General features: G+C 37.2%; 1 protein-coding gene and 1 long non-coding RNA gene across 6 annotated transcripts in view; one reads left to right on the top strand and one right to left on the bottom strand.

Annotated features, from left to right (window-relative positions):
- Positions 1-21,619, bottom strand: part of LOC107081925 (schwannomin-interacting protein 1) — a 303,883-nt gene that overhangs the window by 8,633 nt on the left and 273,631 nt on the right. For 3 of the 5 annotated variants that reach the window (XM_015370292.1, XM_015370294.1, XM_015370293.1), the window contains 3 exons: positions 3,345-3,463; positions 2,258-2,375; positions 641-838 (listed from right to left, as the gene is read on the bottom strand). In XM_015370292.1, coding sequence (XP_015225778.1) covers positions 641-838; positions 2,258-2,375; positions 3,345-3,463 — 435 coding nt within the window. Of the gene's footprint in view, positions 1-640; positions 839-2,257; positions 2,376-3,344; positions 3,464-10,449; positions 10,782-19,360; positions 19,663-21,619 lie in introns of those variants that run through there. The other 2 variants (XM_015370296.1, XM_015370295.1) reach the window with 2 other exon arrangements.
- LOC107081926 lies at positions 17,846-19,343 on the top strand. Its single transcript, XR_001481115.1, has 3 exons — positions 17,846-17,896; positions 18,777-19,073; positions 19,283-19,343. It is a non-coding gene; the product is annotated as an uncharacterized LOC107081926 (long non-coding RNA).

Raw genomic sequence — 21,619 nt, 5'->3', positions numbered from 1 at the left:
CAATTCTTCTAACCATTGTTATGGATAGAGGTTGCCAAACATTCTCCATCTTAAACTGCGTTGTTTCGATTTGGCACCTCTGCAGCTGAATGCAAGTACTGACTTGCAAGAATTGTTATGATGTCCATCAGGAAATGATCAAGCTTGCAAATATAAATACAGCTGGAGAGGTTAGAAAACAGCAAAAAAAAGTAGCCGCAAATCAAAAATAACACCGGAAATATTGGAAAAGGATAGAAGTGAGCTATTTTGTTTTTTAAATACCGGTATATGAAAATAAGGTAGAACAAACACACAAGATTAGATTAGCGTTAATTAAAAACATTTTACTGTTATTTTTATTTTACTGATTTAAATTCTTTTGTATTCTTTATGTTTGTGAAGCTGTGGATGGGAGTTAGAGGGGAAATTTGATATGATGCAGACGTGTGAGTGCTCTGTATTTATAAAATATGTTCTAATTGTTTTTTTAAGTTAGATCTCTGATCTAACTTAAAAAAAAATATTTAAATAAAAATAATATATAAAGGTCCTTATATTTGAGCTGTTTTTAAGTAGTAGTTTTAGAAAAAAAAACATATACTGATATTTTTAAAAAAAAATTAAAATCACTGTAAAGCTTCATGTGTCTGTTACTGACCAGGTCCGCCACTGGTGACTTTTTACGGTTCTGTTTCTCCACCTCCACCTGCATCTTGGCCATAGGCTTGGCCATCGCCAGAGCTAGCTTTGCCTCCTGCTGCAGCTTCTTCTGTCGACTCAAAAAGTCCATGTCCTCCAGGGACTCTGAGTCATCCTCAGTGGTGTCTCTGTCTGAGTAGGACGAGCTCTGCTTGGACTACAGAGGAAGAGAGGAGAAGCAAGGGATAAAAAAAGTAGTAAGTTAATATAACCTACATTATGATTCACAGTTTCAGCAAACAACCAGCAATTACTTTTTGTCTAATCTGGTTAACAAGAATTGAAAAAAAAAAAAAAATGTTAGTAAGCATAATCATAACGTAACCTGAGTGTCAGTAACTCTCTGGTTCATAATGACTTTCTCATCTAATTCCCTACATTCTCCCTCCATCTAAACCTTATTTCACACAAACAGCTCTTTGTCACGTTGCTACTTTCATAGTGTAGATGGCACATTTCATAGCAATTTCCTCATCTTACTGTAGTCCTCTATATTATGTCATGTTACCACGAAACATTTGAATGTGTTCTTTCAGGATTTTATGTGATAGACTAACGTAAAGAAGCAAGAAGAAAATAGCCTCTAAAAAAATGTATAAAAAGCAAATACTAAACTGACTTCCATCTGATGCCCCTAAATAAAAAGTCAACCACTGACCTTTCAACCTACCTAGAAAGTAAATAGAGTCCATCTGTGTGTAATTTTATCTGTCTAATCTGTCCTGTGTAGGCCTATGAGGTTTGCTTTATCAATTAAAAAATGTCTGGATCAGTGTTGAGTTCCAAGTTTAATGGAGTAGCCTAACAAAGCCTCGTTATGGCTTAGAAAACATGCAAATTAAACCAAATAAACAGGTCCATCCCGTAGTAATGGAGAGTCTTTGAGGTTGCCGTTGGCCTGCAATATATATTAGCCTTTTCCCCATGAAAAGGAAGTCTTGAGGGCAGGCATAGGGTAGCATAGGGCATTGCAGGTCAAAATGTTTTATTTTTTTTTACTTTTTTGGAATGACTATGACCTGGATGAAATGATTCATTTGTACAGCAGGCAATAAGAGAAAGATAGCTACATCTCATTTAGGGGAATCTGTTAAAAATGGCTCCTTTTGTATTAACTATGCACTCCATGTAGCTGGCTTTTGTTGAAGAGTGGCAAGAAGAAATGTTGAAGATGTCGGATGGTGCTTGCAGAATGCAATGTAGGCAACAGAGCAAACATGTTGAAAAAAGGTCTGTGTTAAAAAAAAAATGTATAATTCTGCTTTCTGGACAACATGGCTTAAAAAAACCCAGGGTAATCCTTGATGGAAACCAGGACAATGACCTTAATTACACTATGAGATCAATGAAGTTTTACAAAGTGTTGTCTTGGGGGTCTGAATATAATCGCACTTCTCACTTTTTTTTAATGCAACATTTAGAAAAAAAGAGATATCATTTTTCTGCTAATTCATAAATATGCAACACCACAATCCCAATAGAACACATTGATATGTTGGATTGTATTGTGATAATATGTGGACATGATTAAGTGTTACGAGTACTTTAGAAAGACACAGTTTGCATTAGTTTGTACCATGGGGGACAGAGGTGTGTCCAGACTAGTTTCCGTCTTGCTGTCATCCGCATCGCTGTCTTTGTCACTGCCGCTATCATTGACAAAACAGATTTGTAGGTTCATGCCACTCTGCAGCCTGATGGGAACACAAGGACAGAGAGAAAAAGAGGAGAATGATTAAAAACAAAAAATGTTTGATGAATTCAGTTTAGTTCTTTGCATCAATTAAGCATTTAGCGTGAAGAGTGATCCACTATACGCATAAGAAAAACAAAAAAACAGAAACTGCTCGTTTTGCGGTAACAAAGTTCAGACTGTGGATAAAATTAAAACAGGGTTTCTGTTTTTAATCATCACTGCTGTTTATCTCCAATGCAGATTGATCCAATAGGCCACCAGTAGGTCCAATACAATCCACTCAAATCCAGAGGGGGGTGAGCTTTTGTGTCATGGAAGGGCAGGATATCAGCAGGGGGCAGATCCACTCAACTGCTGATCAATAATCTGCTTATTCGTTGCAGTAATTATAAACAGGGGCTCATTGATTACACGGTAAAGATCCATGCAGGTCCAATTTACCCAGGACCCAAGTGGCCAAGTGTTGTTTCTAAGGACAACTTCAATTTATACAGTTTTCTTGGCTGTAATATCTGACTTATTAAATCAAAGGACAAACTATCGTTTCATTAGGCTAGTGTTATGACTTTCCTTTTTTCGTCAGCACTAACGGTTGTAAAGAATACACATGATTCAAAGAGCAAGAAAAACAGTGCACTTTGGTGTTTACGGGAGATTTGATACCAGTAAAGCTCAGTGTCTGAGGTGGCAGGAGTGTTTGTGTGCATTTAGGGTCTTTAAGGAAGTGAGAGCTATGAAGGTTGATCTAACTTACTCATGCAGGCAGCCTCAGTCCCTTAACTCTATTCATTCATCCATGAGAATGAATTTGAATAATTAAGATTTATGTGTTTTTGATTCATTTGATTTGCTATTTCAAAAAATCAAGGTCTTGAGGCATGAACCAGTAAATTCTTTAAAAAGATTCTGTGTTTTCCATGCATCGATCACATGGCTCATTTGGTAGCTACAACCTCAAAGGTCTCACCGTGAAGACAGGCTGGGTTTACCGCTCTTGCTGCAGCTTGTGTAGATACCCGGGCCATCATCGAAGAAACTGCCCAGGGCCAACTTCTGCCTGATCGATTCCCTCTCATTCTTCTGGGCCTTCAAGAAAAAACAAACATATTCTGATGTTAACAATCTGATCCTTTTTAATCAGGTTTTAAAAAAGACTTCTGCCAAAGAGGTGGTCTCAAAACCTCCCACAAAAACTTTTACTTTTCCAACACCTTCAGGATTAGTTGCATGTACACAGTGTTATCTTTAGTACCTTTTTCCTGTAAAAATCACTCTTGCAAACATGGCAAACAAACTGGCTTTGACTTAATTTACAAAAAAAGGTTTTAATGTCATCTAAACAAGCTGATACAAAGTGTGTAGCAAGATGTTGAACTACAAAATATAATAGTATTTAATTGATTGTACCACTAGGTGGGGCTATTGTTTCATTATAAAGCCACCATGCTGTCAACATGATTCTATCCCCATTAAAAAGTACTTTTTTTTTTTTTTTTTTTAAAGCTACATTAATACTAGAACCTCAAAAATTATTAATATATATTCTTCTAAAATTTTAAAAAACTTTCTTTGGGTTTTAGGGCCAAGATAACATAACAGCTCTTCACCTTCAAGCAGAGGTAAGCAGGACTAAAGAACAAGGGTAGCTGGCAATGAAGTTAATCAAACAATCTAATTTCAATTGTATCAAAATTTGAAACACAAAACAAAGAAAAATATAAGATGCAGTGAAGTGCTGAAAAGGTAATAGGTTCAGTGCAGGGTGAGAATGGCTACCTTTATGGATTTGTCTCTTTTTTTCTATGTCTATTTAGTGCCTACTTTATTAAGTGCCTACTTTGTGCATCCTTTAATGTTATAATGCAAAGTTGATGTATGCAATCAAGTCCTTGCATCTTTAACCTACCCATTTTCATTTGATGAATTTTACAACCTTTATTCATTCATAGTGCACATAAAAAACAACATAATCTGCACAAAGGAGTTAGAAATAGGACAAAGATAAATTAATAAAACTGATATCATAAAAAGGGAGCAACTAAAAGATAAAAATACATGAACAACAGCAAGCAGTACAATAAGTCAAAGTGGTAAGATGGCGGCCCAGTGAACAAACAGCTCTCTGTCAGCCTGCTTGGGTTATTTGCTGCTGGTCTTTCTTGGATCTGCTGCCAAAATGTATCTTTTCGACTAAAAGGCATACATTGTGGTTAAGATTATTTTATATATTTTGATCTGCAATAAATGACATCTGTGAATCCTACAAAAGATGTTCAACAGTGTTTCCACTTTCAAATTTCCATAAGCTCCAACAGTTGGCAGGGATATCAGAATGACACACTGAACTTTGGAGCAAGTCTTATGGTTTAATTTATTTTTAAAGAGATGCAACATCAAGTTTAAGGGACTCAATTTTTGGCATGCTGCTAAACTTTACCATTTAAAGAAAGTCAAGTTTGGCTGTTTGGAATGAGATAGATAGTGGGTAATGAAAACTAAAAGTGAGCCACCTGTAACTATTTTGAATTGAAATATTTTTAGAAAGAGGGTGAGCTACAAGTGGCACTTCTGTCTACTAGGATCTTCAACCAACCCCAGCCTCACCCAGAATTTTTTGTATGCGCAGGATAACTATCAGAGCAGTCAAACTGTTAGCTGCTCCTTATCTAATTTCCGCACCTTCCTATCCTTTATGAATCAGTCCCATCGGTTGTCTCAGCCACGATTTGTCTTTCTGACTCATCATGATCACGCCCAATTTCCCCTTACCCCACCTCACTCCATCAATCTGAGTCTGCTCTGTTCCTACCATCATCCCTCACAGAGCTCTTCATCCAACTTTTTCTCCACTTGTTTCTCAGCTCCTTTCCCCCTTCTATCCTCCTTCATTGTTTACCTCTCTTGATAACTAGACGCATGCTTTGTCAGACTGTTCTATCACCAAGGACAAAAATTAGCATAATCCCACACCACACGAGAGTCCAACACACTCTTGGTAAATACACACTGTTGGATTGAAGGTGGAGCTGACTACTGCTGCTGCTTATCTGCACAAAGAAAAGCTTTGATAACAAAGATGAAGGTTAGCAGTTAAGGCCTCAGAGGCCCAACAAACGCCCTCATGGTAATAAGAGGTCAAACGCTCCTCTGTACAAATAAACAACTCCAAAAGACAACTAGAAAGCTTTCAATTTTGTACATAAATGAGAGCAGAGGAAAGGCAGAAAAGAAGACTGGCTGCATATGGAACACTATGCAGAAGACATCAGCAGTTGCTAAAACTTTACAAACCCTTTTTATAACCCCTTATTGGTTGGATAAGCCCAGTCTGCTGGGGTATGGATGTGTACATGCTCCAACGAAACAGTAATGAAACGTTTAAGTACTTTAGCATGAAATTCTCTAGTAATTTGTTAATTGTAGAATGACATTTTGCGTGCAAAAGAACAAAAAACAAAACAATGATTGTCAAATAAAAACAATGTAAACTGTTCAGAATGTTGTCATTAAATGTTTAAGGGACAGAGTATAGTATATAATCAGAGAGAGTGACATTCTGAGAAACGACATGTCACAAAAACTGATACATTTTCTTCTTATTTACTAATATACCACTGCAGTCACCAGTGACATTTTATATTTATCGGCCCAATTCTATTCTTTCAACCATTTTTCATTAATGTCTCAATTAGATCTTAACATCCTAAGATGTTTTTTTAAAAGCCTAGATTGTGCATTGACCAATGAAATGTAAAAGAATAGAAAAAGCCATATTTTCTTAGTGGTTAGTTAAAGTCTATATATTTTGATATATATCTGCTGGGCCTGTTGGTTCATGTAAGGTACCTTGAAAGTGATGCAAACAGTCACAGCGCAAATATACCAGATGACTCTAAGCTGTAATGATGCAAAAAGAGAACCTTCCTGTGTGGGAAATATGGGTTGAGCACATTGTCCGCATTAACACTGAAGTAAGGGCAACTAAAATTACTCCCCATCAGGGTAGTCACTACAGCACTTAAAATATAACAGCTTAGCAAATAATGTTATTTTGCTGTTGTAGTTTTATAAAAGTTGATGCTGGAAGGCAATTGCAATTTAATGCATTTAGCAGATAAAAGTCCTGCGGTTGATCTATAACTAAAATTTAAATAGAAAATTACAGCAGTTGTTGAAAATCACACTTTTTTCAAAAAAGAATGTGCAAAAAGTAACAAGTATAAATGACCCAGTTTCCCTTAATTTGATTTGATTCTGTCAGTTTATTTCTTGAGCGCTGATTCACAACAAGTTATTACTAAAAGCCTTTTAGAGGACAAACACATCCAGTTTCTACATAGAAATATGCATACATAGATTCAGTCCAGCCCTACCAATGGATTCAAAGTAATTTCCTGAAATTCTGAGAAAAGCTTGTGGCTCTCATCGCAGTCATGAAAAGCCTTGATAAAAGCCGTCATTTAAAGAATTACTAGAGTCTTCTTCTGTGCACAATAGAATGATTAGATGTTTTCCAGAGATGTTAAAAATTCAGTAAATTTAATTCTGCTTGATCTGATGTATTTAGTTACATTTCAATGCAAAAACTGCTCAACAGTAAACAAAATGACTGATTAACACTTTGGCTAGAAAGATGCAGGAATTTGGCACCTGTCTGATATAATTCTTTGCTGAGTGCAAACAACTTGTTGGTTATATGGAAGAGTGATAAAAACATCATGACAGCCATAAAACATTTTCAAAGGTGTAAAGAATGTCACTAGGAGGTGGGGCTGAATTTTCTTTAAAATCATCTATTTCTTCTTAGGAAGCTTTTAGATTTTTTGGGTTGTTATCAGTGTAGCACATTTTCCATAATCTTTTCCTATTTACTCACAGCTTTCCCATGTGTGGTTGTGGATTCATAAACAATCAGAAACATTACCAATTTTGATTGCTTGAGTCAATCAGACAAAATAAAATAAATTAAAAAAATACGAATTAGCCACTTTGAACTTCAACATCCAAAAAGGTGCTTCTAGTAACTGACTTGGAAAATTGAAGAAAATTAAATTAAAACTTCCAGGATGCATGTGGGAAATCAGCATGCAAGAAAGAATAAGTGACAGCCCTAACCACCTCCTTCAGTTCTACCAGAGCCATCCAAATTAGATTGGGAAACACAAGTGGGCTAATTTGTGTTTTTCCTGAAGTTCACAAAGCGATTTCCTCTGCTGAAAAAGCCTAATTGGCAAAGACAATTTCCCCTGCACTCAAATATTCAGCCGCAGGCCTGGAGGTTGTTTCAGTCTTGGCGGGCGTTGACATGGTGCTTGTTTTTTGGCCAGCAAATCTTCTTGCAAAATCTGTATTAAAAATATGGGATGAACTGTGCCAAAAAAAAGAGCTTCCTTTTTTCACTTTTTGCAAAAAATGCACTGATTACAACTATAAGGAAAACTGTAGATGTATGGTATCTGCAGACTTTTGTTTTTTTATATCCTTTCCTTATTTATATTTAAATTTTATAACAATTTTTATATTCTGTCAGTTGAAATGTTCTCTTCTCACTTCTTAAAATATTTTCCAGAATAGTTCTCATTAAATGGTCTCCCTGTTTCCTGCACAATAGGTTCTTGTTTAGTGAGATCTTCCTCCCTGGTAACACACACAGACTGCTGTTAACACACCTGCACATATAACACAAATACCGGGTTATTTGAGCACACAAATGGCCTTTTAAAGTTGAAAACCAAATCCATTATGTCATTATGGCTTGGATATAAAAAAAGAAATGTAATTGGAGTTCACAAGACTTCTCTAAAAATATATGTCCAATGTTCTTAAGCTGTTATCCAAGTAGGCCTACACATGCTGCTTTGAATGAAAAACCATGTAAAAGTTAAAGACAAAAATATTTTTGGGAAATAAAAATTAAAGGATTAAATTGCATCCCTCCTTAAAAAAATGTCTAGGTATACATTTTTTCAAAACACCAGAAAATCACAAATCTGGTTTTATTGATATTTTAGAATTTATATTAGTGCTTTGGTTCTGGGAAACATAAGCTTTTACTAAAATGATAAATAAAATAAAAAAATAGAACCACTGATAGAAGTCAACTATTCTGGGAGTATGCATGTATATATACTTTATGATTGATGGAGTTGAGAATAAAAGGGGCTCTGTTCTGACAAAGAGCAGCTACTAAGATCTCAAAGCTACAGACTGGCAGTCATGGTCTCTTAATAATGAAGGCGCTATGACTCTATGGGAAACTTCTGTTCCAAAGATGATTTTAAGGGCTTTCAAGAGTTTAAATAAAGGCGGTTTAATTTGCATGTATTTGTGAAAGTATAATTTCAGGTCAATGTATTAAAATGGGAAAATATTTTTTGTGAGATGCTTAGCAACATTATTAAAATCAGGAATGTCCTGCATCAGGTGATCAAAAAGTATTTCAAGCATACAAGCACAAAAATATCTTAGCTAGTTTTCTTAACTACCTTAAATAGCCACCATAGTAAATGAAATTATAAACATTGGAAGTCACAATGAAATTACTGGAGGCTAAACATAGGTGCATGCATCTCTGTGTCTCTCCCTCTCCTTGTTATCTGACACCTGTCTTTCTAGGCAGTGCAGCATTCCATCCCAGATAAGGGACTCGACCCTTGGCCCCTCTTTCAGTTCAGCTGCAGGTCAGTGCAAGACTGGTCTTGTCACTCAGCTTAGTAGAGAATGACTCCCCAAATGATAGAAGAGTTTACAAGCAAAGAGGGGGCAGGGATATTAGCAGAAAAGAAGGATAACCTGTGTCTAGATAGGACAATGGGCCTGTGAGTCACATGTGTGGTTTCTATCCATGAGATGGTCTGCATAACTCAATGGAAAGACTGAGCAAAGGAATGTGTTTTCTACCAAAGACAGAGGAAGATTAAGAAATAAAGACCCCATTACTAACAGGGTAACAACTCTGGCCGTCAAGAGTGGGCGTCCTGTATGTTGTTAAAGGGTTTTTGATACAAAACAGCTAATAGCTGAATTATCTCCACAGCACTGGTTTATGTTCTGGGGGAACCTGCAAATGAGTAATTTCTTTGTTCCTGGATTGTGGACCAGGAGAGCATCTAAAGCACGCAGAGAACCAGACATTGAAGACTTACTTTTATCACCATTTAATCTGTGATTCCAATAAAAATAAATAAAATAAATCAAATTAGTGCCAGTAAATTGTAATAATGGTCAACAACAACATCACAATAAAGAGGATGCCTGAAGGAGATGATGTCTACATAAACACTAGCCTTCACTTTCCCATGTGGAAATGATTTTTTTGTAACTTACAACCAATCGTGCCAAAGATAAACAAGAAGGAAATACCTTCAAAAAGCAATAGAGGGCCTGTGTGAAGCTGCTGGAGTTGTTGTACTGCCAGCAGATGGTAGTATATAATAACCTTTATGTATGATGATTGTGTAAGGTGCAAAAATTCACTTTGGACTCAAAAAGACCATGTAAACACTACCAGGATGAATACCTATATTACAACCTAAAATCATAGGTTTTAGTGCTTTTGGTATAAGCAAAGCACATGACCCCCCCCATGCAAGATAATTAATATGTTACCAATTAGCGCAACAATAAACATGTCATGCTCTGGCAGCATTTAATCTCTACAATACTTCTATTTCATTTATATTTCAAAATAATAAATGTTTTTGAATGAATACAAGGAGTGAGAATCATAAACAGAATCAGAAGTTTTGGGGAAATGTATTCAATAAAGAAAAGGAAGATCAGTTCAGTGTTGATAATATTTGTTAATTGAAACTATTACAGTTTATACTCTGCGGTTACTGTTGTGTAAATGTGCCTCCAAATATGAACATTGTGGAAAAAAATTATTCGCTAGAATAGAAAACAACTGAAATGCAAATGTGTTTCTAAAACTAGTGTCTAATAAAGATGTAAAAATGCTGCAGCCTGTAGAATTGTGACATTTTTGACCAAAAAGGTTATTCCTTTCATTCAACAATGATCATGTTTAAAATCTTGAACATGGCATGAACAAGCATGACCTGTTCCTTTACCTCTTTGTAGTCATCACTGAGGTAGATGATGGACGCCTGCCTGATGACATCATCTACACCGTCCATTTTATCCAGCGCCTCTCTCACCTCATCTCCTTTTCCCTACCCAGTGACAGGGTGGATTTCCTCAGCCCAGTGAGGTTCAGCCCAGTCGGTGTGTATTATAATCCAACAACATTCATCTAAAGAAAAAAGCAAATACTCTGCTCCTCTGCTGGTGCCTTTTCCTCTAACATGTTGTGACACTGCTACTCTTTTATCTGTCCTTTCCGCCTGCTCCACTAGCTGTCCCAGACTGCACTGTGGTCCTGCCCTTTCTGCAGAACTGGGAAGGAGCACTGGTCAGAGGTAAGGCCCTGCTGGACCCTCCCTACCTTCCACCCTCTGCACAGAGTGGCCTCTCACAGTCCAGAGAGACAGAGAGGAGGAGAAACTCACACCCCGGTGTGTTTTTTTTTCTTTTTGCCCTGACGTGAGGACAGCAGCTGGAAAAAGAGACACCTCAGCAATGGGATCCAGATAGCAACAGTGTGTTTATGGGTTCATGCCAATGTGTGTTTAGATGTCTCCTGTTATGACTACAAACGTAACTAAAACATAACCTTTTACTGTCTGTACATATCCATCTGTGCCAACCACCACTCCTAGCAGTTATATAAACTATAAGAGCAAATAACCCTCCATATTTGGGGCAAAAACGAATGTAAAAGTATGTGCAAGCATGTAACAGAGAGGATAGTGTCTCTCTTCCTGCCAAGGTAAAAATAGAGCCTCGTCTGGACTCCAAAACCAACAGCCCGACAGCTCGGGCCAGCTAAATAAACCCTGACAGAGTACAATGGGCCATTAGTCTGGCACACAAACACACACAGTCACTCTTTCCCTCTCTCTCACACAAGTGGATTGCTCCTGCTCTGTATCAAAGATGTATATTTTCAATCTGAGCCCTCTACGGCGTGTAATGACCTCATCTTTGCAAAACGACCAACTAGTGACTCACATATTTGTCACAGCCGGCCAGGCAGAAAATGATAACATATTGCTGCAGCAATCCCACAATGTCAACAGGTTAGACTAAAAAATGGAATCCATGACTAAGAACTGGAAAACATTTAATGTGAAGTAAAGTGAGAGTAATACATCACATGATTTAAAAAAGGAAATACAAGTAAATATTTCTTTAATTGGTCATAATTACACTAAGCATTAGCTCTGTGGTAAAATTAAGGTATTGTTTTTATGTTGAATTGGAAAAACATATTTATAGATAAGCAATTAAACTTTCATTTCACAACAACTAATGTATACTAGTATGTAGTTCTACATTTAGAGAAAATCTTAGTCTCTACTTTCCTGTATTTCTTTGACACAACAAGTGTGTTCCAAGGTGATTTTATTTTAATTGAAGTATTTAAATTTTTGAAGGTTGACTACTATATCACATTCAAACCTGTATCAATATAGTTTTAAAAAATGAAGAAGCAACTTTTCCATGGTCAGCAGTTAGTTATTAAGAATATGGTTAAATTTCTTTCATTTTTTATCCAGTAAGACTTGCTTGTACTTCCTGATGTAATCATGACATTAGGCATCGTTCTTGGCATTTAACTAGGCTACAAATTAGATGTTTTTCTCAATTCAACTGCTGTAATAAATGTTACTGTTCGTCTAACTGTAAGCATCATTATATCACATTGCTTCTAATCAAAATTAATTCCACAACAAAATTATATTTTAGATCATTGTTATTAAAGGCCTTCAATGATTATAGTCAACAATTATCAATTAACAACTATACGCATAATGTACCATCAAATGTAGATGATTAAATCAGTTGTTGACCTGGGTTTAGTTTAACCACTACTAGTAAACTGGGTTCGCCACAGAGTATTCAAGCATAGTAGAAGGCGATAAAAAAGTCACTCAAAAAAGTCAATTCACGCGGAAAACCAGGTGGATACTCTCTTTTTCTTATGAACATAAAGGCTCTTTGACTGACATCTGGACATCCTCGCCATCGCATTTTAGCACAGACAATGGTGATGCGGAAACTTATTTATTTACATTGGAATTAGGCCATACCTGACCTTAAATGAGCGTAAGGGCTGCGAAAACAGTGTAAAACATAAATTTAAATATAGATTTAAACAAATTCACTTCCTTTTTGCACAAATGAGGGAAGCTCTGTGTTCTCCAAGGCAGGCGAACATGCTACAATCTTTAAAACTCCCCCTCAAAAACTACAAACATTGCCGCCAACCCCCATAAATAGCAGTTAGACTTCAGGTGGGTTGGTCTAACTTAGCTGCCTGGCGATGCAGTCTTTCACAGATCCCAAACAACAGCAGTATGCTTATCATGATTTAAATAACAAATCAAAACATCCACCAGAAAGTTCAAGTGAACTCCTTCTGCAGTAATATAGAGTTAAAACCTAACTAGTCTGACCAGGCACCAGTTAAAAGAAGCAAAGGTCAGGAAAAGCTAAGGGTTTACTTGTTGGTACTTCCCTATGGAAGGCGCAGTGTGGATCCTTAATTGCAATTTTGGTAGTAGCTGGCAACTTGGCTCAGGACAGGATGGAGGGAAGGCTGCTATGTTTTTCCATGGCATAGCAGTGATTGCAGCTTAAAAAGTGGAACAGCAGGCTCCAAAAAACTATAAACAGCAGGCTGCCATGTCTTTATCTTCTTCCATGGCTTTCGTTGGCGTTGATGCAGAGAGCGTGCTCCTGGGCTTCACCTCGTTTCTGGGCATGAAGGGAGAGAGCAGGCTGCGCTGTTCTCGCTTTGGTTGCAGTTTTGGTGATAAGGGATGTATCCTTTGGCCAAAGCGATCAGTTAAATAGACTTCCCAAATACTCTCCAATTATCCTGGAGCTTTCCTATTTTAGAAAAAATTAGGCAGTGCTGTCTTGGAACAGCTTGGTTTATGAGGAGATCACAAAGTCTACAGGTTCTCCATTCATGAACATTTGAATCTGAAATAAGCATCTTCTTCATTGCAATGATAAGGAATAACTGGCAAACTGATATGGAATCACTTATGACTTACAACATTAAGGTGGAACCTTTAACCTCTATCTTTTAGAGAAAAGGTAGGTTTTCAAATGTTAATGTGACTAGTTAAGTCCAAAAATTCAAGGAATAACAAAAAACTAAAATTTAGAAAGATGGTAAAATTAAAAATTCTTAAATCAGTCACTGATCATATAAAAAGCTAGGGGCTCTCATTGGGTGATGGCGATCTTGGATAAGAGATGACCAAGGCAAAGGAAAAAAGGGATGCAAAGACAGAGACATGAGGGAAAAAGTCTGCAACTGAAACTGATATCCATGACTCAATTCCACGTTTTCTCAGCTCATAGACAAAGTCGATGAGTAAGATCTAAGAAAGGGGGACTCAGAGACAATAAACCTGTGAGAATTATAGCCAGTAAATGTTGAAAATGAGTAGAAGACATAAATAGAAAAAAAAATAATGCTGACTTTCAAGGACTATAGGTAGAATGCAGCTAGGCTTTCCTGTTTTCTGAATCGTAACACATAAAGTTGACTCTGGGGACAATATAGATGAATCACATAAAAAAACACACCCATGAAATCAGTGTTTTCTGTGTGCAAGAGCAGCCTGGGTGGGGCAGAATCATCCCCACTCGATTTGCTTCATTACTGAGGCTGACTTCACGGTGGAGATGAAGTCACCACTGATACAAAGGAAGCTTGAAGAAAGAAGTTCTCCCTGTTCATGCATTAGCAGAATATGCAGGGCATCTTCAAAGTGATTGCAGATACTGATTGTACACAAGCCTTAGAAGGATCACAGATCAGTGGCAAACGTGTCTTTGTATGCTTTTAGCTGCATATCTGAGGCACGGACACACTCAGAAAAAGTATAATGGTTTTGATGATTTCCTGGCTGTTAGGTCAGCTGAGAGAAATTGTCAAAAGAATCAAAGAAAAATCGCTCATAGATGGCTTATTGTTCCAAGTGAACAGAGGGTGACTGTGGGAGAGGGTTCCTGGCACCTCGTGTAAGCCTACGATCCAGGGCTTGTGGCATTATGAGTGTGCCTTTGTGTACGTCTGCAGCTATATTTGTTAGAATCAGCTTAGCTTTAATAGATCAAGAATTAAAGCATATTTTTTTTTAGTTTCTGAAAAATTCCCAAAAGGATGAGTGAATGTCAGGAGTCTGTTTGTTAGAACAACTGGGAGCATAAGTTAAACCATAGCATACACACTTTAAAAATTCGCTCCCCCTCTGTTTTTAGCGAGCAGTAAGCTATTGGCACGCTGCTGCTCAGTATCTATATGCATGCCTTGAATATATGAAAGGGGAGACATAGACACAGAACTGATCTTATTTTAGCAGGAGACGGGAAGGACTGGTACTAGTGCCCATGCAGTGCTGAGAGCAGGTCTCCATGGTGATGCTCCATGTTGCAAACAAATTGGGCTGCAGAAGGAGCATGCAGTGGCCCATCAGGAAGGCCTGTAACTCCAAGAGAGGCCAGTGTTTATAGGGGGACCTTGCAAATTGTAATATATTAGAAAAAATATATCTACAGAATAGAACATTGCTATAAAAATAGCTCAATAAAATAGGGACCATCAGTTAACTTTTGTGAGAATAGAAAATTCCAGTATGAGTAGCCTTCAAAATATGCCTATTTACGGTGTTTAATTTCAGGTAAGATCTATACTGACTAGGCCAATAGGAGCCCACCAATGTTCATAGCCTCATTTTAAAACCCATTCAATAACTTATGAGGTACTTTTTTTGTCATACATACAAACTTAATTGTAAATAAAATAGGACCAGAAAATAAAAGAGATAAAAACAAACAAAATCCATAGGATAGACATGAGCTGGTTTGACGAAGCATTTTATTCCAATGTTATGGTAAAAATTGAGTCTACAATCTGCAAAAAAACAACAAAAAAGACCCATATCCCATTTTTTCATGGAATGCTGCAAAAAGTGTTGAATTTATGATATTTTTAGTTGATATTCAAAACAGAAAAGTCCTTTGATTTTACATTTTGTTTAGTTCATCCATCCATCTATGCATCCATGGGGGTCACACAAAAATTACGTCATCACAGTCTCAAAATTATACTCTTTTTAAAGTAACACCGTTAATTAAAAAGAATGATTCTTTTGTTCCTCTTATTTATACAAACAATGAGATCTTGTTAAACATTTTTGTTTCAAACTTTCGCATACATATAATAAGTTAAATGTTTGCTCGAGGTTATCATTAAAAAAGCCTAACTAGGATAACCTTTACTGTTTAGTAATGCAGACAGCATGCATTTTTCAAAGGAGAGCAAAGTCTTTGATTTCATTTACTGCACTAATATCTCCAAAGCATTCCATTTAAAGTAACTAGGGCTAAAAAATTGGTCAGATTAACAGTAATTCATTCATTAATGAATTAATCATAAACTAATCTGGTAATCGATTAATGTTTGACTGGAGTATACAGACTGCAACATGCCATCAGCTAAAAAACAACCCACTAAGTTTAGTAATTAAACAAAAAAAAAAAACAACAAAAAACATATGTCTAAGAATTTTCCATTAAATTTGAAAATATTTTACTCTTTGAATATGCTAAATCCAGAGCTCCTAAAGTGGCAAAGTTTTAGCTTCACCTGTTTAAAATCTTCTTTATGGCATCTTTGCTATCCAATTAATAATGAATTAAATGAAAAAGTAACCAGTTGATTAATTGATTAGCAAAACATTCATTAGTTGCAGCCCTAAAATAACCGTAAATGAAGATATGTAACATAAAACCTATGTACAGGACTGTAAATGTGATGTGTTATTTTAAATGATTCACAAGTCACCACTGTCTTCTCCTTCTCTTAATTTATTATTCATCATTCTACACTTCATATAAAGTTATAGTCATACTGGAAAACTTCCACTGCTGTATCCATAACTATATTAGCTTATTGACATTCCAAAAAAAGAAAAAACTTTCCATGACAAACATGTTTCAGCATCCCGTCAGAGTGCCTTCAGACTCTGCATGCTGTCAGCACAGCACCAGCCTGGGAGGACACAGTGTGACCATACATATAAATCTCACCAGCGCCCCTCACAGTCCTGGCACTGCTGCAGCTGCTGACAGTATTAAAACTCTATGAGGTTTAAAGATAATTTTCCATTAAAGTGGGAAAACCAAGATGGCAGACTCTAGTATCCCTTAAGTTCTTAATTACAAAAACAGATGCAGCTGACCTGTGATTTTCTCAGTCAAATGGTTTAAATCTAATTTATTCTTAACCAGAAATATTTTTTTTTCTTTAAAGAAAGAGTGCTTTACTGACCGTCTCAGTTGGTATCTTAATTGATAAATGCCTTCTGACACTTAGTGCTTCAAATGATTTAGGCTGTGAAAACAGGAGGGATTCCTGTGCTTGTGTGCAAACAAATCTAGAACCACACCTTATTTAAATCAGGACAGAAAGAAACAATGCAGAGTCAAAACAGAGCCTCCATTCATACACAAGCTGTCCCAGGAGACGCCCAGAGAAGAAAACACCTAGAACATCCTCTTCAACCTCCTTCATTCTCCACTTCATCTAATTACATCTTGACCATTGTAGCTCTTCATTACTCTAATTCTGTTTTCTGTATTCTGTCATTGGCCTTTGCGTCTTTCCATCCCCGTACAGCTCTGTGTTTTATATATAAGCGAGGGGCGCTGTCTGGCCTGGTTGCCAGGATACCAGTCTAATTGAGGGGTCTCCAGAGAGTTGCTGTTATCAGAGCCTGAACCCTCTGTTCCTGTCACCGCCCTCATGCTTTCTCTTATTAGCTCCATTTTTCTTTTAGATTTCCTCCCACACATTCAGCTCCAGCCTCTTTTTCAGAGATCTTCAAGCATTTTCTCCCTCATATTGAACTGATGCTGATATTTCTTTTTATCGTTCTTATCTGCTTTAACTGTTCTTCCCTTAAAGAGTTGGACATGGGTTTAATTCCTTCTTTTGCTGCCTTTTCTTTTGCGGTTGGTGGATGAATTTCCTGTTACTGTCTTATCTTCCCCTTTCATCTGCCATCTCCACTATCCATTCGCTTAGACTGGTTATCTGCTACTCTTTTTTTTTCAAAGTCTACCTCTTTTTTGTCTCTCTTCCCAGTCTTTATCTAGCACACAACATGACAGGAAATCCTTATCCAACAACATAGCTGCTTCCTAACACACACAAGTCCATATCCACACTCTTGACAAGCAAATGCAAATGTGTTGAGTATGCACATTGAGATTAATGTAAGGTTTATGTTAGATTATCCCATCCCATCCACTGCTAAAACACTACGTTGATTTAAAATACCATTAAATATTCTCTAAAACTGCTGTGTTCTTGCTCTGCAGGTCAAAAACGAAAAATCCAATATGAATAAGCTCTACCAGGAGCCACTAACGGTAAGACATTACGATTTTAAAGCTTTTACAGAAGAAAGTATCAACTTATAGCCAAAGTCCCCCCTCTAGCTATAGAATTAGCTTTATATTTACTATTACTGGGTTATTCAACAGGAAGCATGAAAGGCTGAAAAGCCCATGCTAAAAAGAAAACAGTATTGTACAGAGAAACTGCAGCAAAACAGATACCTTTTAAACAGAGAGGGGGAAATAAAAAGTTAACAGGACACTGAATAGAACTTGTAAATAACTTGTAAAGCCCATCTCTATCTGTTGCAGGCCATGCTGAAAAGTCTCAAATGTTTATAGCCTTCTTGAAATCTCACTCTTATTAAAAGGGGCTATATTTTTCAGTGGGAATACATATATGGAGTGTAGTTAGTAATGCCATTAAAATAAACTGCTTTAATTGCACTGTTTGCACCAATTGTAAAATTAAGATGCTTATATAACTGTCATTAAGATTTTTTTTTGGCAGTATTAGGAAAATCTTTTATGGTGACTTCTCTCCAACAGTTTAATATTCCCCTGGTTTTAATATAAGGAACAGCCAAAAAAAGGCCTCCTAACAATCCAAATTAATATCATGACTGTATATCTTTTTGAATCACCAAATAGATGAAGGTAAATTGAAGCATTTGCTCAGTGATTTGCAACATTTATAAGTTTGCCAGAAGCCTTAAATCTTTTAATTCACCTTTTGTCAAACAGTTAAATTATTCACTGATTAAGAAAATATACAAAAGTGTCTCTCAGTGATGAAATGCATAATTTCAGGTTTTTGTGTTTCATTTAATTAAACACTGAAAACACATTCCTCACAAAAACTCTGCTTGCACCAAAAAAGCTCCATCTTCCTTCTCTATTATTTCCTCCCCAGGCATATTCAACTCAATTTTCTTGCTTTTCATCCACCTCTCCTCTCGTTCTGACTCTCCATCTCCACTGCAATGCAGATTTTTCTTCATTTTATAGAAAACCATGGCTAAGATGTAGAAGGAAGGTATACCCACCGAGATCTATACACCATCAAAGAATTTTAGACTATTTATGCTACTATTTTTACTGTTTCTTCTTACATGTGAACCGGAGTTTTTACCCACTAAGAAAGTTGGTGTGGCAGGCAGGCATCATCCCTTAACTGAGAAGGCTGTGCGGAGGAGAATGTGAATGGGAGGTAAGACATTATTCCCATGAGTCAAGTGCTCTCTTAGCAACCACCCAGACATCACATTCACAACACAATCATGCAGCCGCACAAGGCAAAAGAAATACTCCCACGCAGTCTCTGCAGAGACAAATATGTGTAAAAATCAGCCTGTTTATATGTTACATTCAAAGCTCACAGATGTGTTGAGGTACTAACATTTAACACTTACATCCAAGATTAATTACAGGAAGAAGCGACATAAACAGAACCCCAAGGAAACATGTAAATTGCAGCAACATTTCTCTGAAGACTACCTGATAAGAACAGTTTTCCTGGTGGACCATCCTTCACAGCATCCTAGAGCAGAGGCTTGCTGAGCTGGAAGGAGCAGGAGTGGGACTGGGATAAAATTCCCAGCCCTGCAGCGGTATTCCAACGGGAGGGGGAAAGATCCCACTGAGTCGTGGATTCAACTACCGGGGGATGAAAAAGTCAAGAACACGGGTTATGCCCCGTGACGAGTCAGGCAGGTCTTCACCAAACCACTGCTCTAAATCTCTGTTTGCTCTCTCCTCAGTTTAAAAAAAGGAGAAAACAGGGCAGGGTCTGATCACTGCTTCCTCACCGCTTAAAAGAAGGGAGGGGCGCAAGAGGCGGGAGGAGGAGGGGTGTGAGAATAGGAGAGAGGCTTATAGAGAGAGAGGGGACAGGGGGGGGAGGACATGCTTTTCTCTCTGCTTTGGATGGAAAAGAGGGAGGAGTTGTTTGGAGCCGAGTGGAAGCGGAGCCTGTAGGGAGAGGGGACCATGGAGAAGGGAATGGTGGGAGTGGGTTGGAGAGTAGTAGTGTCATACGGTCATTTTATGTAGAGTTATGCCACAGAGAGAGAGAAAGAGAGTGAAGAGGAGGGAGAGCAGAAAAATTACTTTCATTCTTCAGCCTTTATCATTTTTCCTAATTTCAGCTTGGATCATTATCAAAGTTAAACTCTAACTTATTTCTTAAGTTTTACTTTTTTATTTGTTTCTTTCAGTGCTGTGACAGACTGGCGACCTGTCCAGGGTGTACCCCGCCTTTCGCCCATAGACTGCCGGAGATATGCACCGGCCCTACTATGACCCTGATGGAATAAGCAGGAGAAAAAGGATGGATAACTGCTTATCAATTTATAGATGGATAACTTATTTCACTTATATATCAGTTTTCTTTGCAAAACCTGTGATCATTTCTTTTGGAATGCTTTGATTGTGGGTCTTCTCTTCATTGTTTTTGTTTTGTTGTAAGATTATAATCCCTTGGTGGCAGATGGCTGGTCTATAATCCACGGAAAAGCCAACCTACTGAGATAATACCTCTCTACTCCATTTATTCATTACTCCATACTGCAATCTTTTCATTACTCTACTAAATCCAAGTTTTTATTTCCCTCTTTGTGTATTGAACAAATATTTTAACCAACAGTATTGCTCTACACAGGTAACTTAAAAACTTAAACTCAGCTCTAACTAGAGATATACCAGAACCAGGTTTGCAAGTTATGAATTAATGACTTAATCTAAAATTGACTGATCTTATCAATCGACTAATGATTAATTCTTTAAAATCTAATTTTTCTGTTGTGTAAGAAGGAAGTTTCTATACCATAAGGGGGCCATTTTTTATGTTAATTAAGAAAAAATTAAATAGTTATATTTTAACTATGTATTGTCCCTGCTGCTTCAATTAAGTGGTATATTTCTCTATTTATATGTAATCCAGCATGTGATTTTCTATAAACACATCCTTGTCTTCCAAGCACAGTTTAAATCAATCTTGGAAGATATGGATGACATTTTATCATGATGTATAGACTGTCATAAATCCAATTTTAATTGTACCCTTTATGCTGTAGAAGCTGGACAACAGTCAGATGTAATGAACAATGCTACATCATAATGAGTGGCAGGCCTGCAATATATACAGTAGGGGGATGGTTTCTTTAAGGTGGAAAAACGATACGCTATTGGTCCTGGGATTGGGCCAAATATGTAAAAAAAGATCTGACTTTTATAGGTCAATCAGCATCTTGTGTGCCATTAAAACTTTTATTAAATAACATCCATCTTTTTAAATGCATCAGCTTTCACTTTTGTCATTTACTGAGGTGTATGTTCTCTCTGTTATTTCACCCATCTCCCTGTCTGGCAAAAACCTCTCTATCCAGTATTGATCTCTCATGGGTGATGCTGCTTTCCCAATAAGACCACTCTTGGGTTTAATGACCTGGAAGTGGATCGATGAGCTGCCTTCCTCTGATCTCTCTCAGCTCAAGCCTACACATGGTTGGCCCTGGCTTAGCCAGCAGCTTGGCTGCCAGCTGGGGCAGACTGGAACTGTGCCTATCTTCTGACACTGGAGGATATAATCATCTGTGTTGAAAGATACTGACTCGGCCTCATGAAAGCCCTCTTAATCTTTTCAATGTAACAAGTACGCTTATTTAAGCTTACAGAAAAAGTGGAAAAGTGAGTCAACGCATACTTTTTAGATAACTGCGTATAGTGCTGTTTTACTAGGATATAAAAAAGTGTTTA

Source organism: Cyprinodon variegatus, unplaced genomic scaffold (genome assembly GCF_000732505.1).
Source record: "Cyprinodon variegatus isolate N-32 unplaced genomic scaffold, C_variegatus-1.0 Scaffold44, whole genome shotgun sequence".
NCBI lineage: Eukaryota > Metazoa > Chordata > Actinopteri > Cyprinodontiformes > Cyprinodontidae > Cyprinodon > Cyprinodon variegatus.
Note: the sequence above shows the minus strand (reverse complement) of the source record. Positions and strands in the feature narration are given on the sequence as shown.